General features: G+C 38.8%; 2 protein-coding genes across 2 annotated transcripts in view; both read right to left on the bottom strand.

Annotated features, from left to right (window-relative positions):
* Positions 1 to 18017, bottom strand: part of pgm2 (phosphoglucomutase 2) — a 38537-nt gene extending 20520 nt beyond the window's left edge. Inside the window, exons 1-5 of the mRNA XM_061907031.1 lie at positions 17668 to 18017; positions 9874 to 10041; positions 2787 to 2978; positions 835 to 918; positions 575 to 768 (exon numbers count right to left, since the gene is read on the bottom strand). Coding sequence (XP_061763015.1) covers positions 575 to 768; positions 835 to 918; positions 2787 to 2978; positions 9874 to 10041; positions 17668 to 17742 — 713 coding nt within the window. The 5' untranslated portion in view covers positions 17743 to 18017. The remainder of the gene's footprint in view (positions 1 to 574; positions 769 to 834; positions 919 to 2786; positions 2979 to 9873; positions 10042 to 17667) is intronic.
* A 4360-nt stretch (positions 18018 to 22377) lies between these two features.
* zcchc7 (zinc finger, CCHC domain containing 7) overlaps positions 22378 to 26054 on the bottom strand; it is a 157806-nt gene continuing 154129 nt past the window's right edge. Inside the window, exon 10 of the mRNA XM_061906976.1 lies at positions 22378 to 24679. Within this exon, the coding sequence (XP_061762960.1) occupies positions 24240 to 24679 (440 nt within the window). The 3' untranslated portion in view covers positions 22378 to 24239. The remainder of the gene's footprint in view (positions 24680 to 26054) is intronic.

The following is a 26054-nucleotide window of genomic DNA, read 5'->3' as shown; positions in this document are numbered from 1 at the left end:
GTCATTTAGCAAATAATCTAGGAATTAAGAAAATTGAATTGGACACACACAGTTAGTAAAATTGTGTTTAAGCAAATGAAAAAAACTGCATTACGCACCAGCTGTTTGATTGTATCATGCATCTTAGTTGTAGTTGTCATTAACAACTGTTGACAGTGAAAAGGGGCAAACCGCTAATGTCAATAGCAGAGAAATGCATATTAGAATCAAGCTAGCCCTTTTTTGGGTGGAGAAGTGGAGCCTTACTTTACTTAGGTTGGAGTGTTTTTTGAGTCAATTTCTTTGATGGCATTGAAAATTGCAACGTCACCGAGAGTTAGTTTGGTTGAGTCCACTCTCAGTGCTGCTGGAGTGATCGCCAAGAGCTGAAGTGTAAAAAGCCGGCTCAGTCAGTAATCGGGCCACCCGCCAAAAAAGTACCGTATTAGGAGTAAAACAGACTAATACTCCATGTATGTTTAATTTTTCAATTGCCCAAAAATGCTTTTTACTGGCTTAAATGGTCTTGTAGACCCCTCGACTGCAAAAGTACACGTTGCCATAACCTTAGTAGTTGGTGTCCATCATGTGGTACCTGTGATGACAGTGTTTCTGGATGGCTTTGAAGTAATGCGTGTGGATTTCCTGGTAGGGGTCTTCAAGAAGAGAGTTCTTCAGTGCACCCTCTGTGTCCCAAGATCCCGACCAAGGCTCCAGATTGTCCATTATGGCCTCGGAGATGCCTTTGTCGTGAGGGGACACTATCTGGGCGCCGTTCTCCCAGTACACCTACAACAAGGGGGGGCTGTCAGGAGAGAAAGCTTTCACACAAACAGTGGGGGAAAAAAATGGTACCTTGTAGCCATTGTCTTGTTTGGGGTTGTGAGAGGCGGTCACCATGACGCCAGCACACAGACCCAGGTGTGATACCGTGAAAGGCTGCACAGATAAAACATTACGTGGTGTTTGTACACATCTCACATGTTGGGTGTGTTTTCTATTCACATTCAGTATTGCCTGTGTTATGCAAAGTGCACTTAAGTGGGACAAAGTGGAATTTATCTGATGTACCGTGTTTTTTGCACTATAGAGCACTGGTGTATAAGCTGCACCCACTATATTTTGAAAGAAATATATTTTTTCATATGTTAGCCGTAGATATATACGTTGCGAAATGAGTTATTTACACATAAATATTCTGTAAATCTTTATTTTCATACCTTAATTGTTTCCAAACAGTGTCTGTAACAAGGCAGTAAAACGGCTGATCAAACGGGAAGTACATTTTCAACCCACAAAACCTGCCATGAGCCAACTTCGCGAACAAATATCCATGAAATAGTCGTTCCGTCTTATAAGCCGCAGGGTTGAAAATCCAGGAGAAAAATAGTGGCTTACAGATCGGAATTTACAGTAAGTTAATAATACGAACACAGACACTTGTTAACATATTAGATAATGCCAACGATACGTACACGTACAAATATGCATGAAAACACTCCTACAGACATCACATATGGGACGGTTTAGTAAGTAAGAATTGTTTTAGTTATATTGTACAATTTACAAACGTTGCTTGGACTGACAAATGAAGAATCCATACGAGTAGAAACGCTATGGACGATTAAAAGACAGAACGGCACTTATGTCTCCGGTTCAAAGCTTTAAAACAGGCCTGGGCATTTATTTTGACTCGGGGGGCCTTATTTAGAGGAAAAAATGTGTCCAGGGGCCGGAATATCTATTTTTAGGAACACTAATACAAAACCTCACGATAATGTCTGCTAAAATGCAAAGTTCAATGCTAAAAACGTTATGGCAGACCAACCCTAAAAAACGTAATGGAATTTTAAATTTTTCTATGAAGGATATAACACTGAATATTGCCAAGATATGAATGTCACACCCCCTTTCGATCGACATATTTTACAATCAAAAACGCAACAAAAATGCAACAAACAGTGAAATATTAACAGGAAGGGTACAAAATAAACCCACCTACAATCTGATGTATCTGATATATCACTAAACTTTAGAACTTTGTTGTGAAAATCTCCTTCCGCGTCCGTGGAAACGCTTCCCGCCCACACTGCTTGGTGCCTCGTCTGAGCTGCTGTGACATAGATTACCATAGTAACTAATGAGATGACCATAGTAACTGGTAAATCATCCCAAAGCACAAATTCCAACCATTAAAATACTTTGTATAGTTCAAGACTTACGGTCATTAGAAAAACATAATGGCCGCTACAGTTTACATCTTAAAGATCTCAAAAAATATAGTAAATCTGAACAGCCGGTATGGGCATCTTCATCAACTCTATGATTTGCCTGAGAAGCTGGACAGGACAAAAAAAAAAAAAAAAAAAGATATCAAAAAATTATTTGGGAATGTCCGTCGGGCCAGATTGAAAAGCTCAACTGGCCGATGTGGCCCCCGGCCTTAATTTGCCCAGGTCTGGTATAAAAGGTTCACTTAACTGCGCCTGCAGTGAGCAAACTCGGCCAGAAGATGTCGCCATAGCACAAACAATAACACACCTTTTTTAGTTTATTTGCACGTGTTTAATGAAAACTATTTGCATTATGGGCATTAGCAGAGACAATTCCATAAATTAGACTAGATTAGAGATTAGATAGTACTTTATTTATTCCTTCAGGAGAGTTCCTTCAGGAAAATTAAAATTTTCAGCACAATCCCATTTAAGCATAATTAGCTGTACTCATAGTTTGGAATTTAACGTAAACTCTCATTTTAAAGTGAAACCATTCTGTCATTAAAAAGGGAAGCTCAAGCAGCATCATACCACAAAGGGAGTGGGAGTGATGTCGGAGAAGAGGTGCACGGGGACCCCTCGACTGGTGAACACGGCGCCCGCCAGCTTGGCAAAGTGCTTGCTGCTGCCCCCGCTGGGAGGGTGGGCTCGGGCGTCGTAGCCGATCACCACACCTCGCTCTCTGAGGTTGTCAAAGCTCTCCTCCAGGTAGCGACAGAAACCCTGCCAAGGAAGAAGGAGAGACAAAGATGAGTGCAGAAACAGCAACACAAAGTCAATATCAGACGACAAAAAAAGTCATCAACCTCTAAGGCTTAGTGGCCACATGCATGGACAGCACCTTTTAGCTCTTACTTCCAATTTGTGCACACTACTGAACTGGGGTCTTATGGCCACTTATGTGGACCCTTATACTGCCGTCTGGTGGTGTCAGAAGAGTATAACATACAATGGAATTTGGAATAAAATTGTAAAAATAAGAATTAGCATGTCAATAAACATAAAGTCACGTTTGTGTACTCATTGACTAAGTACATCATATCAAAAGATGATTCTTAGGGTCCAATAAATCCAAATAGCAAAGAGAAATAAAAAAAGCATGTAAACAAACAGCTTGGGTCTTAATAGGTTAACTCACGTTTTCAATATTAACACCTCCATTTATGAACCCCTCATTGTACAAACATGTCCATTTAGGAAATATGCTTTGGTGTACAAACAGTTCATCTATCCATTGTGTGTCTCACAGTGTGGCCATTTTGTGCCCGGCAGCACATCCATCGGCGGTGCCCACTCAGTCAACACAGTAGTGCATTTGTTAGCTACTGTGATAGGTGCTAATTAGTGTACTTTTCAAGTGTCTTAGAGCCATTTCACTACATTAGTTTTGGTAAATCAATAAGAGTCCAAAGAAAGCCACGGACAAGCAACATTCATAAAGTAGCATCAGAATAGGGCTGGGCGATATGGCCTTTTATTAATATCTCGATATTTTTAGGCCATGTCCCGATACACAATATATATCTCTATATTTTGCCTTAGCCTTGAATAAACACATCAATCATATAATCACAGCAGTATGATGATTCTGTGTCTACATTAAAACATTCTTCTTCATACTGTATGAATACATGCTACTTTTAAACTTTCATGCAGAGAGGGAAATCACAACCAAGTCAATTTAGCAAAAGCGTATTTATTAAACAGTAATTAAGCAGTGGCACAAACATTCATGCCATTTCCAAAACAGAAACTGCAAGATTGTCAGACATTTTAAAACAAGTTATGAGTGCACTTTTGTGCATGATGTCACTAAGATGACTTATCAAAACAACACTACATTAAAGTCCACTTTTTGTACAAAACGCCATTACAATAGTTTAAAAGAAATAAAGTGCACTTTTGTGCATGATGTCACACAAGATATTTCAATAAGTGTCAAATAAAAATGAGCCGCATAATAGGAAATCAAATAGTGTATGTCTGTCACTATGTGGTAGGTTCCTGCGGACATTATCTCCTTCTGTTGTTGACTATTTTTTTCCATACGGTGTTGATCTGGAAATAGTTGCTTCTGCATTTTGTTGGTGTGGCACCGAACAGAGATATTGACATGCGGCGTTTCAAGCACTCCTTAATCTCTAGCGGGTGACTTTTCAAATTTGTAGCAACGCTTTTGACGCATAATTGTTCAACATCTTCCCGCTTGAAGCCAAACCATCGCCAGACGATGGACTCTGTGCTGTTTTTCTTCTGAATTAATTCTTCCCTCATTTACCAGATTCGCACCTTCTCTCTCTCGTATTACCACTCGCACTGCACTGTTAGCATCACAGCTAACCTTACCATGTCTCTCAAATCCGTGGGAGCATGTGACATTGTACACGTGACGTTGTACACGTGACGTATGTAAGAAGGTGCATTTGTTTTAAGTCTCTGTAATAAGGAGAGACAAGAAAGAGTGGGAAACGCATGCAGTGTAATGCCCGCAGCTTAAAACAAATGCGTGATAACGTATACACGAATATCACATTATTGTAATTTTCTATATCGCACAGAGACAAACCCGCGATATATCGATATATCGCCTAGCCCTACATCAGTGTTCTCGACACTGCCTCTACCCCTCCCCCCGCTGCGGACAAAGAAGGGATTTTATTTTTTATTCCTAATCATTGTAGCGACCTCGCTGTTAAAGTTTAGTCCTTTTTTTCATTTCAAACTGCGAGCGCACCACGGGGCTAGTGACAGTGTGTCAGCGTGTTGGCAGAGTGGCTACAAATGAGGACAGTTTAGCTTGTTGTTTTGACTTTGTTATTAAATAGAAAAGTTGATCCATCACCTCCTTGGTTTGTTTATTTGATGTACAGTGTTGTATACAACTTTATACTGTGTACAAACAATTTTAATTTTCCTGAGGGAACTCTCCTGAAGGAATCAAAAGAGTACTATTTATCTATCTTAACCTTTACTAAATTATGGACATTTGTCAAGGCTGGAACCAATTATTTGTATTTACATTGTTTCTTATGGAAAAACTTGCTTCACTATACAAAACTTGTATTTTCAAACCCTGCTTAAGAACCAATTAAGCTCGTATTTTGAGGTTCAACTGTATACGAAACAACTTATTGTCACTATAATCTGTGCAATTGTAGAAGGGATAGCGTGTGAATGCACAAGTCCAGGGCAAGTGGAGTGTGTGGATGTTGGAACGGTACGAATCGGATGACAAATGTGGGCGTTGCACAACTTCAAAAATCCCCGATCATTTTAATGGGAATTTCATGGAAACTTGTAAAAGTTTGCAAAAGGGAATTTTGTAGAATATGCAACGTAGAAAAATTGCTGTGAGCGAACTGAGTGGGTTGGCGTTGGAATTTTGTTAATTGGTCGGGAAACTCCGGAGCAGTAACAATTTTTATTGGTGAATAGGTGTTACGTAAAAACGGGAATACTGGGAAGGTCAAGAATGTTTGTGACAAATAAGAGATAGCTTGAATGTCCTGACTGAGAGGAACACTGATGGTGGAACGGTAAAAATCGGATGAAAAATGTGGGAGAAGAAGTCAAAAGAAAGAAAAAGGGTAAAAAAACTGAAAATTCCAGGTAAATAAATAATGATAAATGGGTTGTACTTGTATAGCGCTTTTCTACCTTCAAAGTACTCAAAGCGCTTTGACACTACTTCCACATTTACCCATTCACACACACATTCACACACTGATGGAGGGAGCTGCCATGTAAGGCGCCAACCAGCACCCATCAGGAGCAAGGGTGAAGTGTCTTGCTCAGGACACAACGGACGTGACGAGGTTGGTACTAGGTGGGATTTGAACCAGGGACGCTCGGGTTGCACACGGCCACTTTTCCACTGCACCACGCCGTTCAGAACAGGGAAAATATGTTGGCCTGAATGTGCAGGGTGAGTGGAGAGTGTGGTTTTTGGAACTATTTGAATCGAGTGAGGAATGTCAGAAATGTGAAAGTTTGAAAAATGGCCCATTGTGGTTTTTTTTGTCTTCCTTTGCCATTACATTCTGAAAATATTACAATAAAAATATAGAAAAAAACTAGCGGCAGCGGTAAACAAAGGTGGGTAGTAACGCGCTACATATACTCCGTTACATCTACTTGAGTAACTTTTGGGATTAATTGTACTTCTAATAGTAGTTTTTATGCAACATACTTTTACTTGAGAGAAGAAACGCTACTTTTACCCCGCTCCATTTATCTACATTCAGCTCGCTACTCTTTACTTTTTTATCGATCTGTTAATGTTTGTTTTGGTTTATGACAGACATTCAAAAAATACGCATGCCTGCGTTTCACCTAACACATGCAGTCACTGGTGACGTTGGACCAATCAAACAGAGCCAGGCGGTCACATGACCCAACTTAAACAAAGTTGAAAAACGTATTGAGGTGCTACCATTTAGTGGTCAATTGTACGGAATAAGTACTGTACTGTGCAATCTACTAATAAAAGTTTCAATCAATCAATCAAAAGTGTAAAGAAAAAAAGGACAGTTTTTATTTCAACCGTACTTCCCGTCCAAAGCCTAAAGACTGATCGCACAGTTCCTGTCTTCACAATAAAAGTGCCGCTCCATCGCGCCTGCGCTAACAAAATAAGAGTCTCCGAAAGCCAGCGCAAACAAGCTAGCAAACTACGGAGTTTTCCGCAAATGTATTTCTTATAAAGTGTATAAAAACGAATATGGAAGCTGGAGAAATAAGATGCCAAAAACCAATGACTTTCATGTGGTATTAGACAGAAAAGAGGAACTTTTTTTCTCCTCCGTTTGAAAACGTGGACGTTATCAGCACTACTGTCTGATTCCAATCAATGCAAGTCATCAGAATCAGGTAACACACCAACTTATATTCTTGTCTTCATGAAAGATAGGAATCTATATGTTAAACATGCATGCATATTCATTAAAACACCTTTAACATGTCAAAAAAAACGGCCAAAATAAATAAATATAAATGATATACTCTATATATAAATGTATGTATGTATGTATGTATGTATGTATGTATGTATATATATATATATATATATATATATATATATATATATATATATATATATATATATATATATATATATATATATCTCCACCCCGCCTTCCGCCCGATTGTAGCTGAGATAGGCGCCAGCGCCCCCCGCGACCCCGAAAGGGAATAAGCGGTTGAAAATGGGTGGATGGATGGATATATATATATATATATATTTCTATATATGTATATATATATATTTCTATATATACGTATATATGATATGTGTGTGTATGTATATGTATATATGAGGTAGATCACCTCGACCATGAATTGATTAACGTGGACCCCGACTTAAACAAGTTGAAAAACTTATTCGGGTGTTACCATTTAGTGGTCAATTGTACGGAATATGTACTGAACTGTGCAATCTACTAATACAAGTTTCAATAAATCAATCAATCAATGCCTACTGAGCCTATTGGTCTGTTAAGTTATTGTGGCTCAATGTGCCCTATTTTTTTTTATTTTAATGTACTATTATTTAATATATATTATTGTTTTAGTTGCTTAAGAGATATTCCTGGCTCTGAATTTGCTCATTGCTATTTTTTATGTTTTTGTGCATTATTAGTTGCCGTAATCATTAAACAATCATGTTACTCACCAGTTACTCAGTACTTGAGTAGTTTTTTCACAACATACTTTTTACTTTTACTCAAGTAAATATTTGGGTGACTACTCCTTACTTTTACTTGAGTAATAGATCTCTAAAGTAACAGTACTCTTACTTGAGTACAATTTCTGGCAACTCTACCCACATCTGGCGGTACAGTTTAGATCCATGAAGGAAAGAAGAAAGGGAAGGAATGTTTATAACTGAATACATTTACATATACATAAGTGTGTTTTCTTTTGTATTATTTCTTTTAATGAATTAAGTAATTAAGTTTATGACAACCTTTTTCCAAGACACAGTATAGAATGTGAGATATAACAGGATAATACATACATACATTTATCATTTGTTTTCAAAACGCTTAAAAAAAAGTGGGGCCCCAAGAATTTACCGTGGGACCCTGCGGGCCGGTTCTAATACTAATCAAATATCATCCCGGGGACCATAGATCATTCATCCTTGACTTTGACACACAGGCTCCAGACTGAGAACACAAAAACATCTGACCATGTTTAGACTACGATTGATCTGTGTTGTGTCTGTGTACTTCTGCTTTTACACAACATAGAGGAAGACCTTGCAAAACAGCTGTGTGTATGTGTGTTCTTGTATTTGTACCCTTCTTGAGACATCAAGGAGGAAAAGTACCTTCCATACGAGTTCAAACATAAATCAGAAAACCATTGCATCTAATAGAGAACGTCTCATTTGCACCCCTGGTGGTGAAATCTATCAAAATTAGGGTGGTCCTAAAAAAGGAGGGATTTCTCTAATTAACTGTGTCGCTTTTAAACGTGCTCCCCCTCTGGTCAACATATGTAATAACAAGTGTGTGTAAACATTCGAACTGCTTCCCTTCTGGCCAACATATGTAATAACAGGTGTGTGTAAGAAATTGAAATGTGGCCCCTTTGGCAAAAAAAATAAAAAAAATAAATAAATAAATATATATATATATATGTATATATATATATATATATAGAGAGAGAGAGCGAGAGAGCGAGATAGAGAGATATATGTAGAGATATACTGTAATTACTTGGAGTAAATAATGAAGATTAAAAAACAATTACAAAAAACAAATAAAAAAAATGAAATGAACTAAAAGCAGTCTTGTTCTCACAATGTGGTGACTTTCTCATTTTATTTCTGTTTCTGTAGTATTGCAATATTTTCTCATAAAATCATTAAATTTTTCATGTAAAAATATTACCTATTAATGCAAAATGGTGACATTTGTCATATAAAATTCTGACAGGGTGTACCCCTCCTTCCGCCCGAGTGCAGCTGGGATGGGCTCCAGCGACCACCCCACGACCCTGAACAGGACAAGCGGTAGAAAATGGATGGATGGATGGAATTCTGACTTGATCGCAATATTGCCAATTATTTTGTGGTAAAATAGTTAAATTTTTTTGAGTAAAATTAGGACCTTTGTGATAATTTTGCCAAGTAAAATTCCGATTATTATGATAATATTGCCGAAATGTTAAAATTTTCTGATAAAATTGTGACTTTTGTCAAGTAAAATTCTGACTTTTTCATAAAATTGCCAACATTTTAAGCTTTACTTGTAAAATTGAGACTGTCATTGTGTAAAATTCCAACTTTTATCATAACATTGCACAGATGTTCAGTTTTTCTTGAAAAATCTTAACTTGCTCTGAGTAAAATGACGACTTTTATCATAATACTGCCAAAATTATAAGTTTTTCTTGTGAAATTGTGAACTTTTTCTTGGTGAAATTCCAACTCATTTTTCACAACAAGCGTTTTTATATGTGCATAGTATGTATATATTATTAATGTTGTCAATACACATCTTTTTATGGCTGGAGAGGCTGGTCCTAAAGAGGGAGGCAATTTTTGGAGGTCTCAAGAAAGTAAGAAATACAAGAGTGTGTGTGTGTGTGTGTGTGTTATCCATTAACCCACCTGTGTGGTCTGGATGATAGTGAGATCATTCATGCAGGAAATGCCGGGGCCCATGGCAGCTCTCAGACCTGCGGTACCAAACTCCATCCTGGATGAGAAATGTTTCTTCAGTGTCTCTATGTCGTCGTCCTTCAGCAGCTTCTCCACCAAGGACACCGTCTTTGGGTTCTAGGGAGGTGAGGGGGGTAGTAAACACTGGTGTACAGTAGGTACAGTTCTGCTTTTGTCAAAACGTAGTCCCGGTTATTGACAACCAAAGAACGCGTGTAACAAACTGTCTGCCACGTGTCATTCTGTGGAGTCAAGTACACGTTAACAGGCCTCCAATTTGAACTTTTTTAAGGCCTAGGCAAGTGTGGCTTTAGCTCCAAGTATTAGCCATATTGTTATTAAAAGCGCTAACGCTGACAAACAATTTTTAATGGTGCCGTGATCACAGAGAGCTAACGAGTTTATGCTGCTCTAGTGACATGTTGAGCTGCTGCATCGCCTCGGAGTTGGTGAAAGTTAATTCTAGATTATAAATCATGCCGCTCACCTGAGGACATAAACCCAGGGGTTGGTCGACTTTGACATCCGACTCAGACCCGGAGATGGCGAGAAAGACACCAAATAAAAGACACTCGTTTGCGTCAACTTTTTTTTTAACCCCTTTTGAAGCTTATGATTAATTATTCATGTAAAGTAAAGTAAATTACCAATGATTGTCACACACACTAGGTGTGGTGAAATTTGTCCTCTGCATTTGACCCATACCCTTGATTACCCACTGGGAGGTGAGGGGAGCAGCGGGCAGCAGCGGTGCCGCGCCCGGGAATAATTTTTGGTGATTTAACCCCCAATTCCAACCCTTGATGCTGAGTCCCAAGCAGGGAGGTAATGGGTCCCATTTTGATAGTCGTTGGTATGACTCGGCCAGGATTTGAACTCACGACCTACCGAAACGGGAAGATATAAACATCCCATCAGTCTGTATTCCAGTGAGAGCAGACATTGTACAGTACCTGATTGTTTGCATATCTTGTTTAGCACTTAGCAATGCTGCAACATGATGCTTAGTGTTAGACTAAAGCTGCATCTGTTTAGCACACAGCCCTTAAAACTTGTCGATCGTCCTCCTTATTTTAGGCTCAAAAATATAAGTGTCTGATCATCATTTGTCCCAAAGCAGTTTTTGTTGTCTCCCATGACGTCTGCTATGATTAGTGTTGTTGTTGTAATAATAATAATAATAATAATAATGGATTCGATCTATATCGCGCTTTTCTATAATTAGATAGTCAAAACGCTCACAGAGAAGTGGGAACCCATCATTCATTCATACCTGGTGGTAGTATTTGAAAGGAAAGGCGAACGCTGTGATGCGTCTGTGAAATTAATATGCTGTACGCTTATTATGTTACATATAAACTTATAGTATGTATATAAAACGGTAATGAAAGTTTTTGGATATTTTTGGAGGGCTCATTGGCCGATAAATGCTTTAAAATGTAATATCGGAAATTACCGGTACCGGTTTCAAAAAGTAAAATGTATGACTTTTTAAAACACCGCTGTACGGAGTGGTAGACGGACGTAGGGAGAAGTACAGAGCGCCAATAAAACTTAAAGGCACTGCCTTTAGTAATATAATATCTACGGCTTTTCACACACACACACGAGCGAATGCAAGGCATACTTGGTCAACAGCCATACAGGTCACACTGAGGGTGGCCGTATAAACAACTTTAACACTGTTACAAATATGCGCCACACTATGAAGCCATACCAAACAAGAGTGACAAACATTTTCAGGAGAACATCTGCTCCTCGACAAGTGCCGTAAACACAACAGAACAAATACCCAGAAGCCCTTGCAGCACTAACTCTTCCGGGACGCTACAATATACACCCCCTGCTGTTGCCATTTTTTCCCCCCATAAATTGAGTTGATTTATTTTGGAAAACCTTGTTACATTTTGAATGCATCCAGCGGGGCATCACAACAAAATAAGGCATAATAATGTGTTCATTCCACGACTGTATGTATCGGTATCGGTTGATATCAGAATCGGTAATTAAGAGTTGGACAATATCGGAATATCGGCAAAAGAGCCATTATCGGATCCAGAATGCATTAAAAATGTTCCTGTCTTTCGTAAGAATTGTGAACAATTAGCATAAAAAAACTAAAAAAACGCTCTTATTATTGCAACTTCTAGTCTATTCTTATTTAGTGTAATTATACACGTGGTAAAAACATTACAAATCCCACCTTAAAGGTTGCACTGTTGTCTAAATAGGGTTTAATGTGCAGAGAACGCTTTGTGTTTTGCATTGTTACCTCTTCTCAGAACTGTACGGACCACGGACCCAATAAAAGGGTTAAGTCACTTAAGTGGATTAAGTGGGTGGTGAATAATTTCAGCGTGACTGTGATGACTAGCATGCTGTGTCCATTACTGCACATCACTGGGTCTTTGTGCAGGGATGGCAGACTGCTTCTCATTGAGGACCACGTCACAGTTGTTGCTGCCATGAGAGGACCACTTGTTACTACTAATAAGATTTTTTCCCAACATGCATTTGAATACTAAATATTTTTTTCACACACTCCATCAAAAATATCTGTAGATTTTACAGTAAAAAACTGACAGTTACCAGAATGTTACTGTAAAATTAACAGTGTTTTTACAACATAAAGTAACACATCAATCCATTTCCTACCGCTTGTCCCTTATACCCGGAAGGAACCCACGCAGTCACAAGGAGAACATGCAAACTCCGCACAGAAAGATCCCGAGCCTGGGATTGAACTCAGGACCTTTGTAATACAGTAAATGGAAAACAGTAGTTGTTGTTTTTTTTAAATCTGTAAATTATAGTGTTTTTTTTTCTAACATACTAGTATAAATAGAAAAACAGCACCCGGGATTGAACTCAGGACCTTCATATTGTGAGGCAGACACACTAACCCCTCCTCACCGTGCTGCCCCAAAGTAATACAGTAAATAGAAAACAGTAGTTTGTTTTTTTTAATCTGTAAATGAAATCGTTTTTTTTAAACATATTAGTGTAAACAGAAAAACAGCATCCAGGACTGAACTCAGGACCTTTGCGTTGTGAGGCAGACGCATTAACCCCTCTTCCACCATGCTGCCCTAAAGTACAGTAGTTTTTGTTTTTTTTTATCTGTAAATTGTAATGTTTTCTTCCAACATATTAGTGTAAATAGAAAAAACGCACCCAGGATTGAACTCAGGACCTTCATATTGGGAGGCAGACGCACTAACCCCTCTTCCACCATGCTGCCCTAAAGTAATACAGTAAATGGAAAACAGTATTTTTTTTTTTAGTCTGTAAGTTATAGTGTTTATTTTCCCAACATATTAGTGTAAATTAAAAAAAACGCACTCGGGATTGAACTCAGGATCTTCGCATTGTGAGGCAGACGCACTAACCCCTCTCTTCCACCATGCTGCCCTAAAGTAATTCAGTAAATGGAAAATCGTAGTTTTTTTTTCAAAATCTGTAAATTGTCATATTTTTTTCAACATATTAGTGTAAATAGAAAAATCGCACCCGGGATTGAACTCAGGACCTTCATATTGTAAGGTGACGCACTAACCCCTAGAGTAAATGGAATACAGTAGTTGTTTTTTTTTTTTAAATCTGTAAATTATAGTGTTTTTTTCCAACACATTAGTGTAAATAGAAAAAACGCACCCGGTATTGAACTCAGGACTTTCATATTGTGAGGCAGATGCACTAACCCCTGTCACACCATGCTGCCCTAAAGTAATACAGTAAATAGAAAACAGTAGTTTGTTTTTTTTAATCTGTAAATGAAATCGTTTTTTTTTTTACATATTAGTGTAAACAGAAAAACAGCATCCAGGATTGAACTCAGGACCTTTGTATTGTGAGGCAGACGCATTAACCCCTCCTCCACCATGCTGCCCTAGAGTACAGTAGTTGTTTTTTTTAATCTGTAAATTACAGTGTTTTTTTCCAACATATTAGTGTAAATAAAAAAACGCACTCGGGATTGAACTCAGGATCTTCGCATTGTGAGGCAGACGCACTAACCCCTCTTTCACCATGCTGCCTAAAGTAAGTCAGTAAATGGAAAATCGTAGGTTTTTTTTTTCTAAATCTGTAAATTGTCATGTTTTTTTCAACATATTAGGCATATGCTAATGATTTTGCGAAATGAGTTTGACCCGGCGTAAATTCCAGACATGCGCTAATAAAAATAATATTTCGCAAAACGAGTTTGACCCGGAGTTAATCCTGAGCCGGCGGTAATGGTAAGCATGCGCTAATTATTTTGCGAAACGAGCTTGACCCGGCAGTAATTCTAGGCAGGCGCATACTATATACCCGGCAGCATTTCAAGGAAATACGGTAGTTATATATATATATATATATATGTATATATATATATATATATATATATATATATATATATATATATATATATATGTACATATATATATGTACATATATACAGTATATATTTCAATGAATTACAGCTATATATAATCCAATCCAATCCATTTTATTTATATAGCACATTTAAACAACAAGAAAGTTTCCAAAGTGCTGCACAGCCATGTTAAAAACAATATTCAAAACAATATTATGCTCCACCAATGACTGAATAAAAACAAAAAATAAATAAATATAAAACCAATATAAAAAGAATATAAAAATAAATATGATTAAAAACAATTTTAAAGGGTAAAAGCAATTAACAGTAAAATAGAAATAAAAATGTATAAAAAACACAGAGGACCACAGAGTACAGAGGACCACACAACTCCAATAGTGTTAAAAGCCAAAGAATAAATGTGGGTCTTAAGACAAAACTTAAAACACTCCACTGTGGAAGCAGTTTGAACATGGAAGGGCAGAGTGTTCTAGAGCTTAGGGCCGACCAAAGAGAAGGCCCTGTCTCCCCTGGTTTTAAGTCTGGTCTTGGGCACCACGAGCTGAAGCTGGCTCTCGGACCTCAGAGCACGCGCAGGAGTCTAAATTTTGATGAGGTCCGAGATATGCTGAGGTGCCAGTCCATGTAAAGATTTAAAAACAAACAGCAATGTTTTAAAATCAATTCTGAAATGAACAGGGAGCCAGTGCAAACTCTGAAGAGTTGGGGTTATATGCTGGCGTTTCCTGGCCCCTGTTAAAAGTTGTGCTGCCGCGTTCTGGACTAACTGCAACCGGGAAAGAGCTTTTTGGTTAATGCCAGCATAAAGTGCATTGCAGTAGTCCAGGCCACTTGAAATAAAAGCATGCACGACTTGTTCAAAAAGGTTAAAAGATAAAAACGGTTTAACCTTTACTAAAAGACAAAGGTAATAAAAACACGATTTTAAAACGCCATTGACTTGTTTGTCTAGTTTAAAATCGCTGTCTATAGTGACGTTAAGGCTGGTGACTTTGGGACGCACATAATTTTGCAATGGTCCCAAGTCAGTGAGGGCCGGACCAAAAACTAAAATTTCCGTTTTTCCCTCATTCATCATTAAAAAATTCTGGGCTAACCAAGCCTTGACGTCGCATAGACAGTTGAGAAGGGGTGTAAAGGGGCCATGGCCTTTTGAAATTGGCATATATTTTGGCAGTCGTCCGCATAAAAGTGATAAAACCCTCCATGTTTCTTAAAAATCTCTCCAAGAGGGAGGAGATAAAGAGCAAACAGGATGGGGCCTACAATAGATCCCTGGGGGACACCACAGTAAAGCGGGGCAGAAGAAGAGGTGGCGTCCCCCAGCCTGACAGAGAAGGACCTCTCAGACAGGTAGGATCTGAACCACTGTAATGCAGTCCCCCTGACACCCACACAGTCTCTCAGGCGGTCTAAAAGAATTTTGTGGTCGACGGTGTCAAAGGCAGCTGTAAGATCTAAAAGCACTAAAATGGCAGAGCTGCCAGAATCAGACATTAAAAGAAAGTCATTAAAAAACTTTAAAAGTGCAGATTCATTCCTGTGCAAATCTTTGTATCCAGACTGAAATTGATCTAAAGTGCTATTTTCATCTAAAAAAGGCTGCAGTTGTGCCAAAACACATTTCTCCAAAATGTTTGACACAAAAGGTACTTTGGAAATTGGCCGATAATTTGACAATTTTGTCGGTTCAAGACCTGTTTTTTTAATCAAAGGCTCAACAACAGCTCTTTTACAAAAAGAGGGGACACAGCCAGAAATCAAGCTGCTGTTGATGATGTCCCTAACAGATAAGTCAATAGTGTCCCAGATATCTTTAAAAAAGCGAGGGGGGACTGGGTCTGCGGGACAGGACGAGGGTTTTAGCTTGTCGACTATTCCTGAAAGCTCAGGCATGGACACAGGCTCAAAGTGACAAAACATAGCCGAACACTGAGTGGCCACATTAAAACTCAACGGAGAACGAGAAAGATTTACATTAGATAGTACTTTATTTATTCCGTCAGGAGAGTTCCTTCAGGAAAATTACATTTGCCCGAATAGAAGCAACCTTGTCGTTAAAAAAGGAGAGAAATTTTTCACAAGTTTCACTTGTCATCTCCAGTGAAGTGGCTGGATTCGGATTAAGAACAGAACTAACGGTATTAAAAAGAACACGTGGCTTGCTGATACTATTTAAATTTAAGTCTGACAAATATTTAGTTTTCTCAGCTTTAACCACATTTCGATAATTTCGACAGTTTTCTTTTAAAATTTGATAGGAGACTTTCAAGTGATCCCCTTTCCACTATATATATATGGAATACTTGATTTTCGCTAGAGAGGGGGGAGTGAGAGAGAGAGAGAGAGAGAGAGAGAGAGAGAGAGAGAGAGAGAATCTACCCAATTCTGAGGTCTCAAGGTTGGCAAGTATGGGTTCCAGTACTTTATAGAGGTGGTATAGTACCAAATATGATTCATTAGTATAGACCAGGGGTCAGGAACCTTTTTGACAGAGAGAGCCATACAAGCCTAATATTTTAAAAAGTATTTCCGTGAGAGCCATACAACTTTTTTTTTTTTTAACACTGAATAGAACTATATGCGTGCATTTTTATGAAAGGCCAACATTTTTAGAGTATAATAAGTCTCTTATTCTTTTTAATAACATTGTTATTCTGAGGCTAGCCAAAAATAAATAAAATACTTCTTACCATTAATGCGACTTCTTGAACAGGTGCGGTAGAAACCGTATGGATGGATGAAAATGCATGAGAATGTTTTATATTTTGAATGTTTTTTTTGATACTGTGATTACCAGCGGAGTTATTCATTACTTATCATGTTAAGCAATGTCAGCTAAAATTACCTGAGAGCCAGATGCAGTCATCAAAAGAGCCACATCTGGCTCTAGAGCCATAGGTTCCCTACCCCTGGTATAGACTAATACCGTTATGCTGTACAACCATAGTGCCTTATGTTTGATAAATATTTGCAGAAGCACGTAACTCGCACTAGTCCAGTGTGACAACGTCCTAAACAAAATTTCAACTTATGCCTTATTATATTTAATACAGCCTATTTTTTGCGATATTGACGAGTATTGTCAGGCTTGGTTACTTTATTGCTCGTTTCGCCGGAAATGATGCCCTTTTATGGCCAACATATCAAAAGTCAATGTTTTTATTGAAGTGAGCTGCCTGTCAAAAGTCCGCTCACTAGTTCCTACTTTGTATAATTCAAATAAACATATTTACAGGTCAGTTAAATAATATGCGGGCTAACTTATAAATGTGTTATAAAGTGAAAACATTTGCGAGGTGGTGGCAATGGAATGTTTTTGAGCGGGTTCGGGCAAGCTAACACGCTAGCTGTCAGGTTACCTTGTCGTAGCGGAGCCACTCGCCCACGGCCTGGTCCAGGGTCGCGTCACCCGTGTTGGGAGAAACCTTGTCCATGTTCTCCCACCCTGAATAGCGACTAAATGTTGCTGGGGCGGTTTTAAAATGCTCATAGAGCCTCCCCTGCACAAAAAGTGAAGACGCTTACGCAGCTGGCGGAGCTACACCTGCTGCGTTCAAGTCACATCGGAAAAGTGGGTACTCTCATTCGTTCTCAAAGCCATACGTTTCCTACTGCTCGTCCCTTTCCAGTGCTAGTAAAAGCGTAGCTGTGTAACATCAACCATGTTGTCTTGTATTTAGTCTTTACAGTATACATGCATCATGCATGATTGCGTAATCGTTGAAACATGCTTGTCTGTGTAGCCGTGTTGCCTTCATGCGCACCGAGAATGCGGTAATATTGACCATCGCAGCTTTAAGAAACAACAACAAAAAAAGCTCTCTCATCACTAATATTCATATTTTGAGTTTAATGTCAATGCACCTATATCTTATTTTTGTACCTCCCCAAATGGTAGTCATTAAGTAAATAATGTAATCAATTATAACATTAACTGTTATTAATATTAGTTTCTTTAGGTACTATAGAGTGCAGCAGAGAGGCCATGTTTTTTTCTATCGTCCAATGGCATAATCAGAAAAAAAAATGAACCAAACATTAATTTCTGGGCTTTTTGAGTATTTTAAAAACGCCGCGACTATAAATAGTCTGTAAAATTGTTATAAGTACACCTCTGCATAACATTGTTTCCTGATTAACACTAAAGAAAACAAAAGATAGATGAACTCACAACCAATAATTCTACCAATATTGTTGTTGTTTTTTAGTCTGTACCAGAAAAGATGTAAAGTGCATCAATATGCCTGTAATATAAATAAATAAATACTTAAACTATTTAAAAAAAATTGAGGCCATATTTTTATATTGTCCAATGGCATAATTATGAAAAAAAAAAGAACCAAACATTAATTCTGGGCTTCTTGAGTATTTTAAAAACATTTCTCAACCCCCGCCGCGACTATAAATAGTCTGTAAAATTGTTATAAGTAAACCTCTGCATAACATCATTTCCTGATTAACAGTAAAGAAAACAAAAGATAGATGAACTCACAAAAAATAATTTTACAAATATTTTGTTTTAGTCTGTACTAGAAAAGAACCCTGCCGAGAGTATAGAGCTGGTCCACAGTTCCACGACCAGGACGAAAACCACACTGTTCCTCCTCAATCCGAGGTTCGACTATCCAGCGTAGCCTCCTCTCCAGTACACCTGAATAAACCTTACCGGGAAGGCTGAGGAGTGTGATCCCACGATAGTTGGAACACACCCTCTGGTCCCCCTTCTTAAAGAGAGGAACCACCACCCGGGTCTGCCAATCCAGAGGTACCGCCCCCGATGTCCACGCGATGCTGCAAAGTCTTGTCAACCAAGACAGCCCCACAGCATCCAGAGCCTTAAGGAACTCCGGGCGGATCTCGTCCACCCCTGGGGCCTTGCCACCGAGGAGCTTTTTAACTACCTCAGCGACCTCAGCCCCAGAAATAGGAGAGTCCACCACAGATTCCCCAGGCACTGCTTCCTCATAGGAAGACGTGTTGGTGGGATTGAGGAGGTCTTCGAAGTATTCCTTCCACCTATCCACAACATCCGCAGTCGAGGTCAGCAGAACACCATCCGCACCATACACGGTGTTGATAGTGCACTGCTTCCCCTTCCTGAGGCGGCGGACGGTGGTCCAGAATCGCTTCGAAGCCGTCCGGAAGTCGTTTTCCATGGCTTCCCCGAACTCTTCCCATGTCCGAGTTTTTGCCTCCGCGACCGCTGAAGCTGCGCACCGCTTGGCCTGTCGGTACCTGTCCACTGCCTCCGGAGCCCTATGAGCCAAAAGGACCCGATAGGACTCCTTCTTCAGCTTGACGGCATCCCTCACCGCTGGGTTCTTGAGGGTGCATGGGAGTTTGCCCAACCAGTCTACATGTGCTTTGTGGACTTGGAGAAGGCATTCGACCGTGTCCCTCGGGAAGTCCTGTGGGGAGTGCTCAGAGAGTATGGGGTATCGGACTATCTTATTGTGGCGGTCCGTTCCCTGTACGATCAGTGCCAGAGCTTGGTCCGCATTGCCGGCAGTAAGTCGAACACATTTCCAGTGAGTGTTGGACTCGGCCAAGGCTGTCCTTTGTCACCGATTCTGTTCATAACTTTTATGGACAGAATTTCTAGGCGCAGTCAAGGCGTTGAGGGGTTCCGGTTTGGTAACCGCAGGATTAGGTCTCTGCTTTTTGCAGATGATGTGGTCCTGATGGCTTCATCTGACCGGGATCTTCATCTCTCGCTGGATCGGTTCGCAGCCGAGTGTGAAGCGACCGGAATGAGAATCAGCACCTCCAAGTCCGAGTCCATGGTTCTCGCCCGGAAAAGGGTGGAGTGCCATCTCCGGGTTGGGGAGGAGCCCCTGCCCCAAGTGGAGGAGTTCAAGTACCTAGGAGTCTTGTTCACGAGTGAGGGAAGAGTGGATCGTGAGATCGACAGGCGGATCGGTGCGGCGTCTTCAGTAATGCGGACGTTGTACCGATCCGTTGTGGTGAAGAAGGAGCTGAGCCGGAAGGCAAAGCTCTCAATTTACCGGTCGATCTACGTTCCCATCCTCACCTATGGTCATGAGCTTTGGGTCATGACCGAAAGGATAAGATCACGGGTACAAGCGGCCGAAATGAGTTTCCTCCGCCGTGTGGCGGGGCTCTCCCTTAGAGATAGGGTGAGAAGCTCTGCCATCCGGGAGGGACTCAAAGTAAAGCCGCTGCTCCTTCACATCGGGAGGAGCCAGATGAGGTGGTTCGGGCATCTGGTCAGGATGCCACCCGAACGCCTCCCTAGGGAGGTGTTTAGGGCACGTCCAACCGGTAGGAGGCCATGGGGAAGACCCAGGACACGTTGGGAAGACTATGTCTCCCGGCTGGCCTGGGAACGCCTCGGGATCCCCCGGGAAGAGCTAGACGAAGTGGCTGGGGAGAGGGAAGTCTGGGTTTCCCTGCTTAGGCTGTTGCCCCCGCGACCCGACCTCGGATAAGCGGAAGATGATGGATGGATGGATGGATGTACTAGAAAAGATGTAAAGTGCAACAAATTTGCCTGAAAAAAAAAAAAAAAACTTAAAACTATGAAAAAAAATTGAGGCCATTTTTTTTTTCTATTGTCCAATGGCATAATAATGAAAAAAAATAACCAAACATTAATTTCTGCGCTTCTCGAGTATTTTAAAAACATTTCAAACCAATCACCACGACTATAAATAGTCTGTAAAATTGTTATAAGTACACCTCTGCATAACATTGTATTCTGATTAACACTAAAGAAAACAAAAGATAGACGAACTCACAACAAATAACTTTACCAATATTGTTTTTTTTGTAGTCTGTACCAGAAAAGTTGTAAAGTGCATCAATTTGTCTGGAATAAAAAAAATTAAAGTAAAAATACTTAAACTATTAAAACAATTTAGGCTATTTTTTGTTTGTTTTCTATTGTCCAAATGAATAATTATGAAAAAAAAAAAGGACCAAATATTAATTTCTGGGCTTCTTAAAAATTTTAAAAACATTTTGCACCCCCCGCCGAGACTATAAATAGTCTATAAAATTGTTATAAGTACACCTCTGCATAACATCGTATCCTGATTAACACTAAAGAAAACAAAAGATAGGTGAACTCACAACAAATAATTCTATTAATATAAATCTTTACTAGAAAAAAAGATGTAAAGTGCATCAATTTACCTGAAAATAAAAAAATAAAAAATACTTAGACTGTTACAAAAAAATTGAGGCCATTTTTTTTCTTCTATTGTCCAATGGCATAATAATGAAAAAAAAATGAACCAAACATTAAGTTCTGGGCTTCTCGAGTATTTTAAAAACATTTTGCACCCCACCCACCCCACGACTACAAATAGTCTGTAAAATTGTTTTAAGTACACCTCTGCATAACATTGTATTCTGATTAACACTAAAGAAAACAAAAGACAGATGAACACACAACAATCAATTCTCCCAATATTGTTGTTTTTAGTCTGTACCATAAAAGATATAAAGTGCATCTATTTGCCTGAAATTATAAAAAAAATGAATAAATAAAATATTTGTTTTTTTATTTTATTGTCCAATGGCATAATTATGAAAAAAAAAAATGAACCAAACATTAATTTCTGGTCTTTTTGAGTATTTTAAAAACATTTCACACCCCCCGCCTTGACTATAAATAGTCTGTAAAATTGTTAAAAGTACACCTCTGCATAACATTGTATCCCGACTAACAGTAAAGAAAACAAAAGATAAAAATTTCAAAAGATATTGTTTGTTTTCAGTCTGTACCAGAAAAGATGTAAAGTGCAACAATTTGCCTGAAATAAAAAAAATAAAATACTTAAACTATAAAAAAAAATTGGACCGACTTGAACTATTTGATACTAAAAATAAAATGAAACTCAACATATAATAAATTCAGGTAGCTCAGTCCCACTACTGAGAGGAACTATGTGCATTACATGTATGTGGGGATGTTTTTTGGGGGGATGGCCAGCCCGCAGGGTAGATCCAAGAGAGGAAAAGTGTCTGGAAATCAAGAAGTCTTTTTTTTCCTATGGATGAAAGACATATACACACAGTTTGAAGATGATGAACGCAACACAAAATTAGTTCCAGTGATATTTTATTGTGCTAACTGCACCCCGCACACGGTAGTAAACCCTGCCCTGTTAGCACTTCGATATTCAAACTTATGTAAAGGGCACTTTTCTAAATGCGCTTCCTGTCCTGAATGTTCTGTATCAAAGTACGCCACAATGTGTTATTAAAGCGGAACTGCACTGTTTTTGGAATTTTGTTCACAATCATTATAAAAGACATGACGAATGGATAATTTTTTAATGCATTTTAAATATTAAATAAACGTAAATAAAGTGAACTAAAAAAGGAAGCACCAATATTCTGCCGATAAATAATTAAAAAAGCAAATGAAGTTGAACATTAACCAAGTTTTAGTGGTATTGTTATTGTAAGTGCTAACGCAGACATTATTCATAGCTGTGTCCTCGAGTGCTCTGCTGTTTCCTCGCTTCCCTGCTCCCTGTAAATTTATTCTTGATCATAAATCCTTCCTCTCACCTCACAAGTAGATGCACGAAGATATAATCCAACAAGCTGGGACACTTTGACCACCATTTGGGACCTGGAACTGGGTAAAAAAAAAAACGACAGAAAAAGACAATTGTGCTCCTCGTTTCTTTGTGAGAATTATGAGTCATTCTTCACCTAAATGGTAATGCATGAACATCCCGGCAGTCGGCATCATAATGACAGCAGATTTTGTAGAGTAGGTGATGTGTTGTTTGTTGGCTCTCATAAAGTCTGCAGCGAGTAATCAGTGAAGACCAAAAAATAAATAAATGTGATGCATTTTTGAACAAATCAAAATAAGTAAAGTTATTATAAATGTTACTACATGACATATATACTTACATCATGTATATATTGCATGTTGTCATGAATGTTACTACATGACAAATATACTTACATCATGTATATATTACGTTATTATGAATTTTACTACATGACATATGTACTTACATCATGTATTAATTACATGTTGTTATGAATGTTACTAGACACTACAAATATACTTAGATCATGTATTATGTTACTACATTGCATATATACTTACATAAAGTGTATATCATGTTATAATGAATGTTACTACATGACACCTATACTTAAATTCTGTATGTATTACATGTTATTATAAATGTACTACATTACATATATATATTTACATAATGTATCTATTCCATGTTATTAAGAATGTTACTATATTACATACTGTATATACTTACATTATGTATATATATATTATTATAAATGTTACTACATTAGATATACACTTACATCATGTATATATTACATGTTATTATGAATGTTACTAGATACTACATATAAACTTACATCATATATATATATATATTACATGTTATTATGAATGTTACTACATTGCTTATATACTTGCATCATGTATGTATTACATGTTATTATAAATGTTACTACATTACACATATATACTTACATCATGTTTATATTACATGTTATTATGAATGTTACTACATTATACATAAACTTACATCACGTATATAAAACCTAAAGGAGGTGTGTGGATATATTGTAAAGGCTTTATAGGCAAAATTGAACGGCTCCCATAGGCTCCTTTGTAAGCTGACTTTTGATCGCATTTATTTACCATTTAGAATGCATTCAAATAAAATGTCTGTCATAATGATTGTGAGCGATAGGTAAACCTCCACAAAAAGTGCGGTTCCCCTTCGTGTTGACATTGTCAAGGATGGTGTTTGGGTCTGCAACAGAAAATAAATTAAATAGCTAAAAAAACAAAATGTTGGTTCCAATTGAGCAACACGTTTCAATTGTTGTTTTTGTAGTAAATGCAGCAAAACTCTTATAAAAGTGTCAAAGATGGACCGATGATGCGACAGGAAGTTGGCGGCTGCTATCGCTTGCGTTTCCTCTGCTTGATGATGAACAGATCGTCGTCAGGAGGATGCATCTCTTCATCTTTTCTCTTCTTGGACTTCCCACGACTCGTCCACGCATCCTGCTGCTGCTTCTTCTTCTTCTTCTTCTTCTCTGCTCCGCCTACCTGTCGGGGGAAGTCTCCATCCTGGTCCTTGATCAACTGGGGAGGGGCAGGGCGTTTTTTGGGCACCGCCCGCTTGGGTTTCCACCGTTTGGCGCCGGTGCTTTGCTGTGCTTCCTTCTTGTGCGACTTGGCGGCATTGAGGTGGTTAGGACCGCGGGACAAGATCCCGGCTTGTGCCCGGGAACGTTTAGGACCGAAGAGGTTGTCTTGGTGGTAGGTTTTGTGTTTCTTCTTGGATGGTCCGGGCGTGGGAGGACCACCCGTGGGGATGAAGCCACAGTTCTTCAGCTCTAAAAGAGAGGGGGGAGACATTCAAAGTGTTCATTTACAACATTGATTGTCATGCTTTTTAATGACACTTTTAATGTCCCCTCAAGGCGACCTCTTCTGTAAACTGTTTGTAATCAAAGGCGATGGCTGTTTACGACCCCCCTACCTTAGAAACAGCTGTTGCCAGGTGATCAGGGAAAGTCCAAATAAAAGAGGAGGCGTACAATCTTTCGTCAGAGCGTAGCGACACTGTACAAGGGTACAGGTGTACGCGTTTCTCCTCATTGAGCCAAATTTAATTCTGTCTCTGTTTATTCCTTGCTTCTTGTTTTGTTTAATAAATGTCATCAGTATTTGAACCTGACACATGTATACTTACATCATGTATATATTACATGTTATTATGAATGTTATTATATTAAATGTATACTTACATCATGTATATTGTACATGTTATTATGAATGTTACTACATGACATATTGTCAGAATAATTGAATCGAAGTCATCACAAAACTTTGTGTCTCAATGAGTTCCCGGCGAGAAGACAGAAGCTGTCTTTGATCCTACTAAGAAGAAGGGTTGTAAAACTCCACTGTGTAGGGTGGGAAGCAACATGAGGGTGTTCTGTTTCTTTCACGTTTTGTAATTAACAAAGCCGAGAACTGCAAAGCGGAGAGGAAGCAGGACCAGACTCCCCTAAAGGCGACCTCTTCTTTGAACTGTTTTGTAAACAAAGGCGATGGCTCTTTATGACCCCCGCACACCCTTCGTAGAAAAAGCTGTTGCCATGTAATCAGGGAAAATCCAAATAAAAGAGGAGGTGTACAATCTTTCGTCAGAGCGTAGCGACACTGTACAACAGTCCAGTCCAAACGTCTCTCCTTAATTGAACCAAATTTAATTCTCTCTGTTTATTCCTTGCTACTTGTCTTGTTTAATAGATGTCATCAGTGTTTGAACCTGAAAGTCCTACTAAGCCACAACTTTTTTCCTGCGCTTTGAAACCTGCGGCTCATAAAACCACGCGGCTAAATTATGTTTTTTTTCCCAGCTGACGGCTGTAATGCTAATAGTTTTACAAAAAAAACAAGCAAAGACAATGAATAGGTGTTGTAGTTTCCTAATGAAGCCTTAGCTTGACAAGCCTCTACTTTCAAAAATTCCACATGCTCCTATTAATTTTCAATCAATCAATGTTTACTTATATAGCCCTAAATCAAGAGTGTCTCAAAGGGCTGCACAAGCCACAATGTATGTGAGAGTCCAGTCCATAGTGGATCTAACATAATAGTGAGAGTCCAGTCCATAGTGGATCTAACATGATAGTGTGAGAGTCCATTCCATAGTGGATCTAACATAATAGTGGGAGTCCAGTCCATAGTGGATCTAGCATA

Source organism: Nerophis ophidion, linkage group LG01 (assembly GCF_033978795.1).
Source record: "Nerophis ophidion isolate RoL-2023_Sa linkage group LG01, RoL_Noph_v1.0, whole genome shotgun sequence".
NCBI lineage: Eukaryota > Metazoa > Chordata > Actinopteri > Syngnathiformes > Syngnathidae > Nerophis > Nerophis ophidion.
The sequence above is the reverse complement of the archived record's forward strand: the minus strand, read 5'-3'. Positions and strand labels throughout refer to the sequence as shown.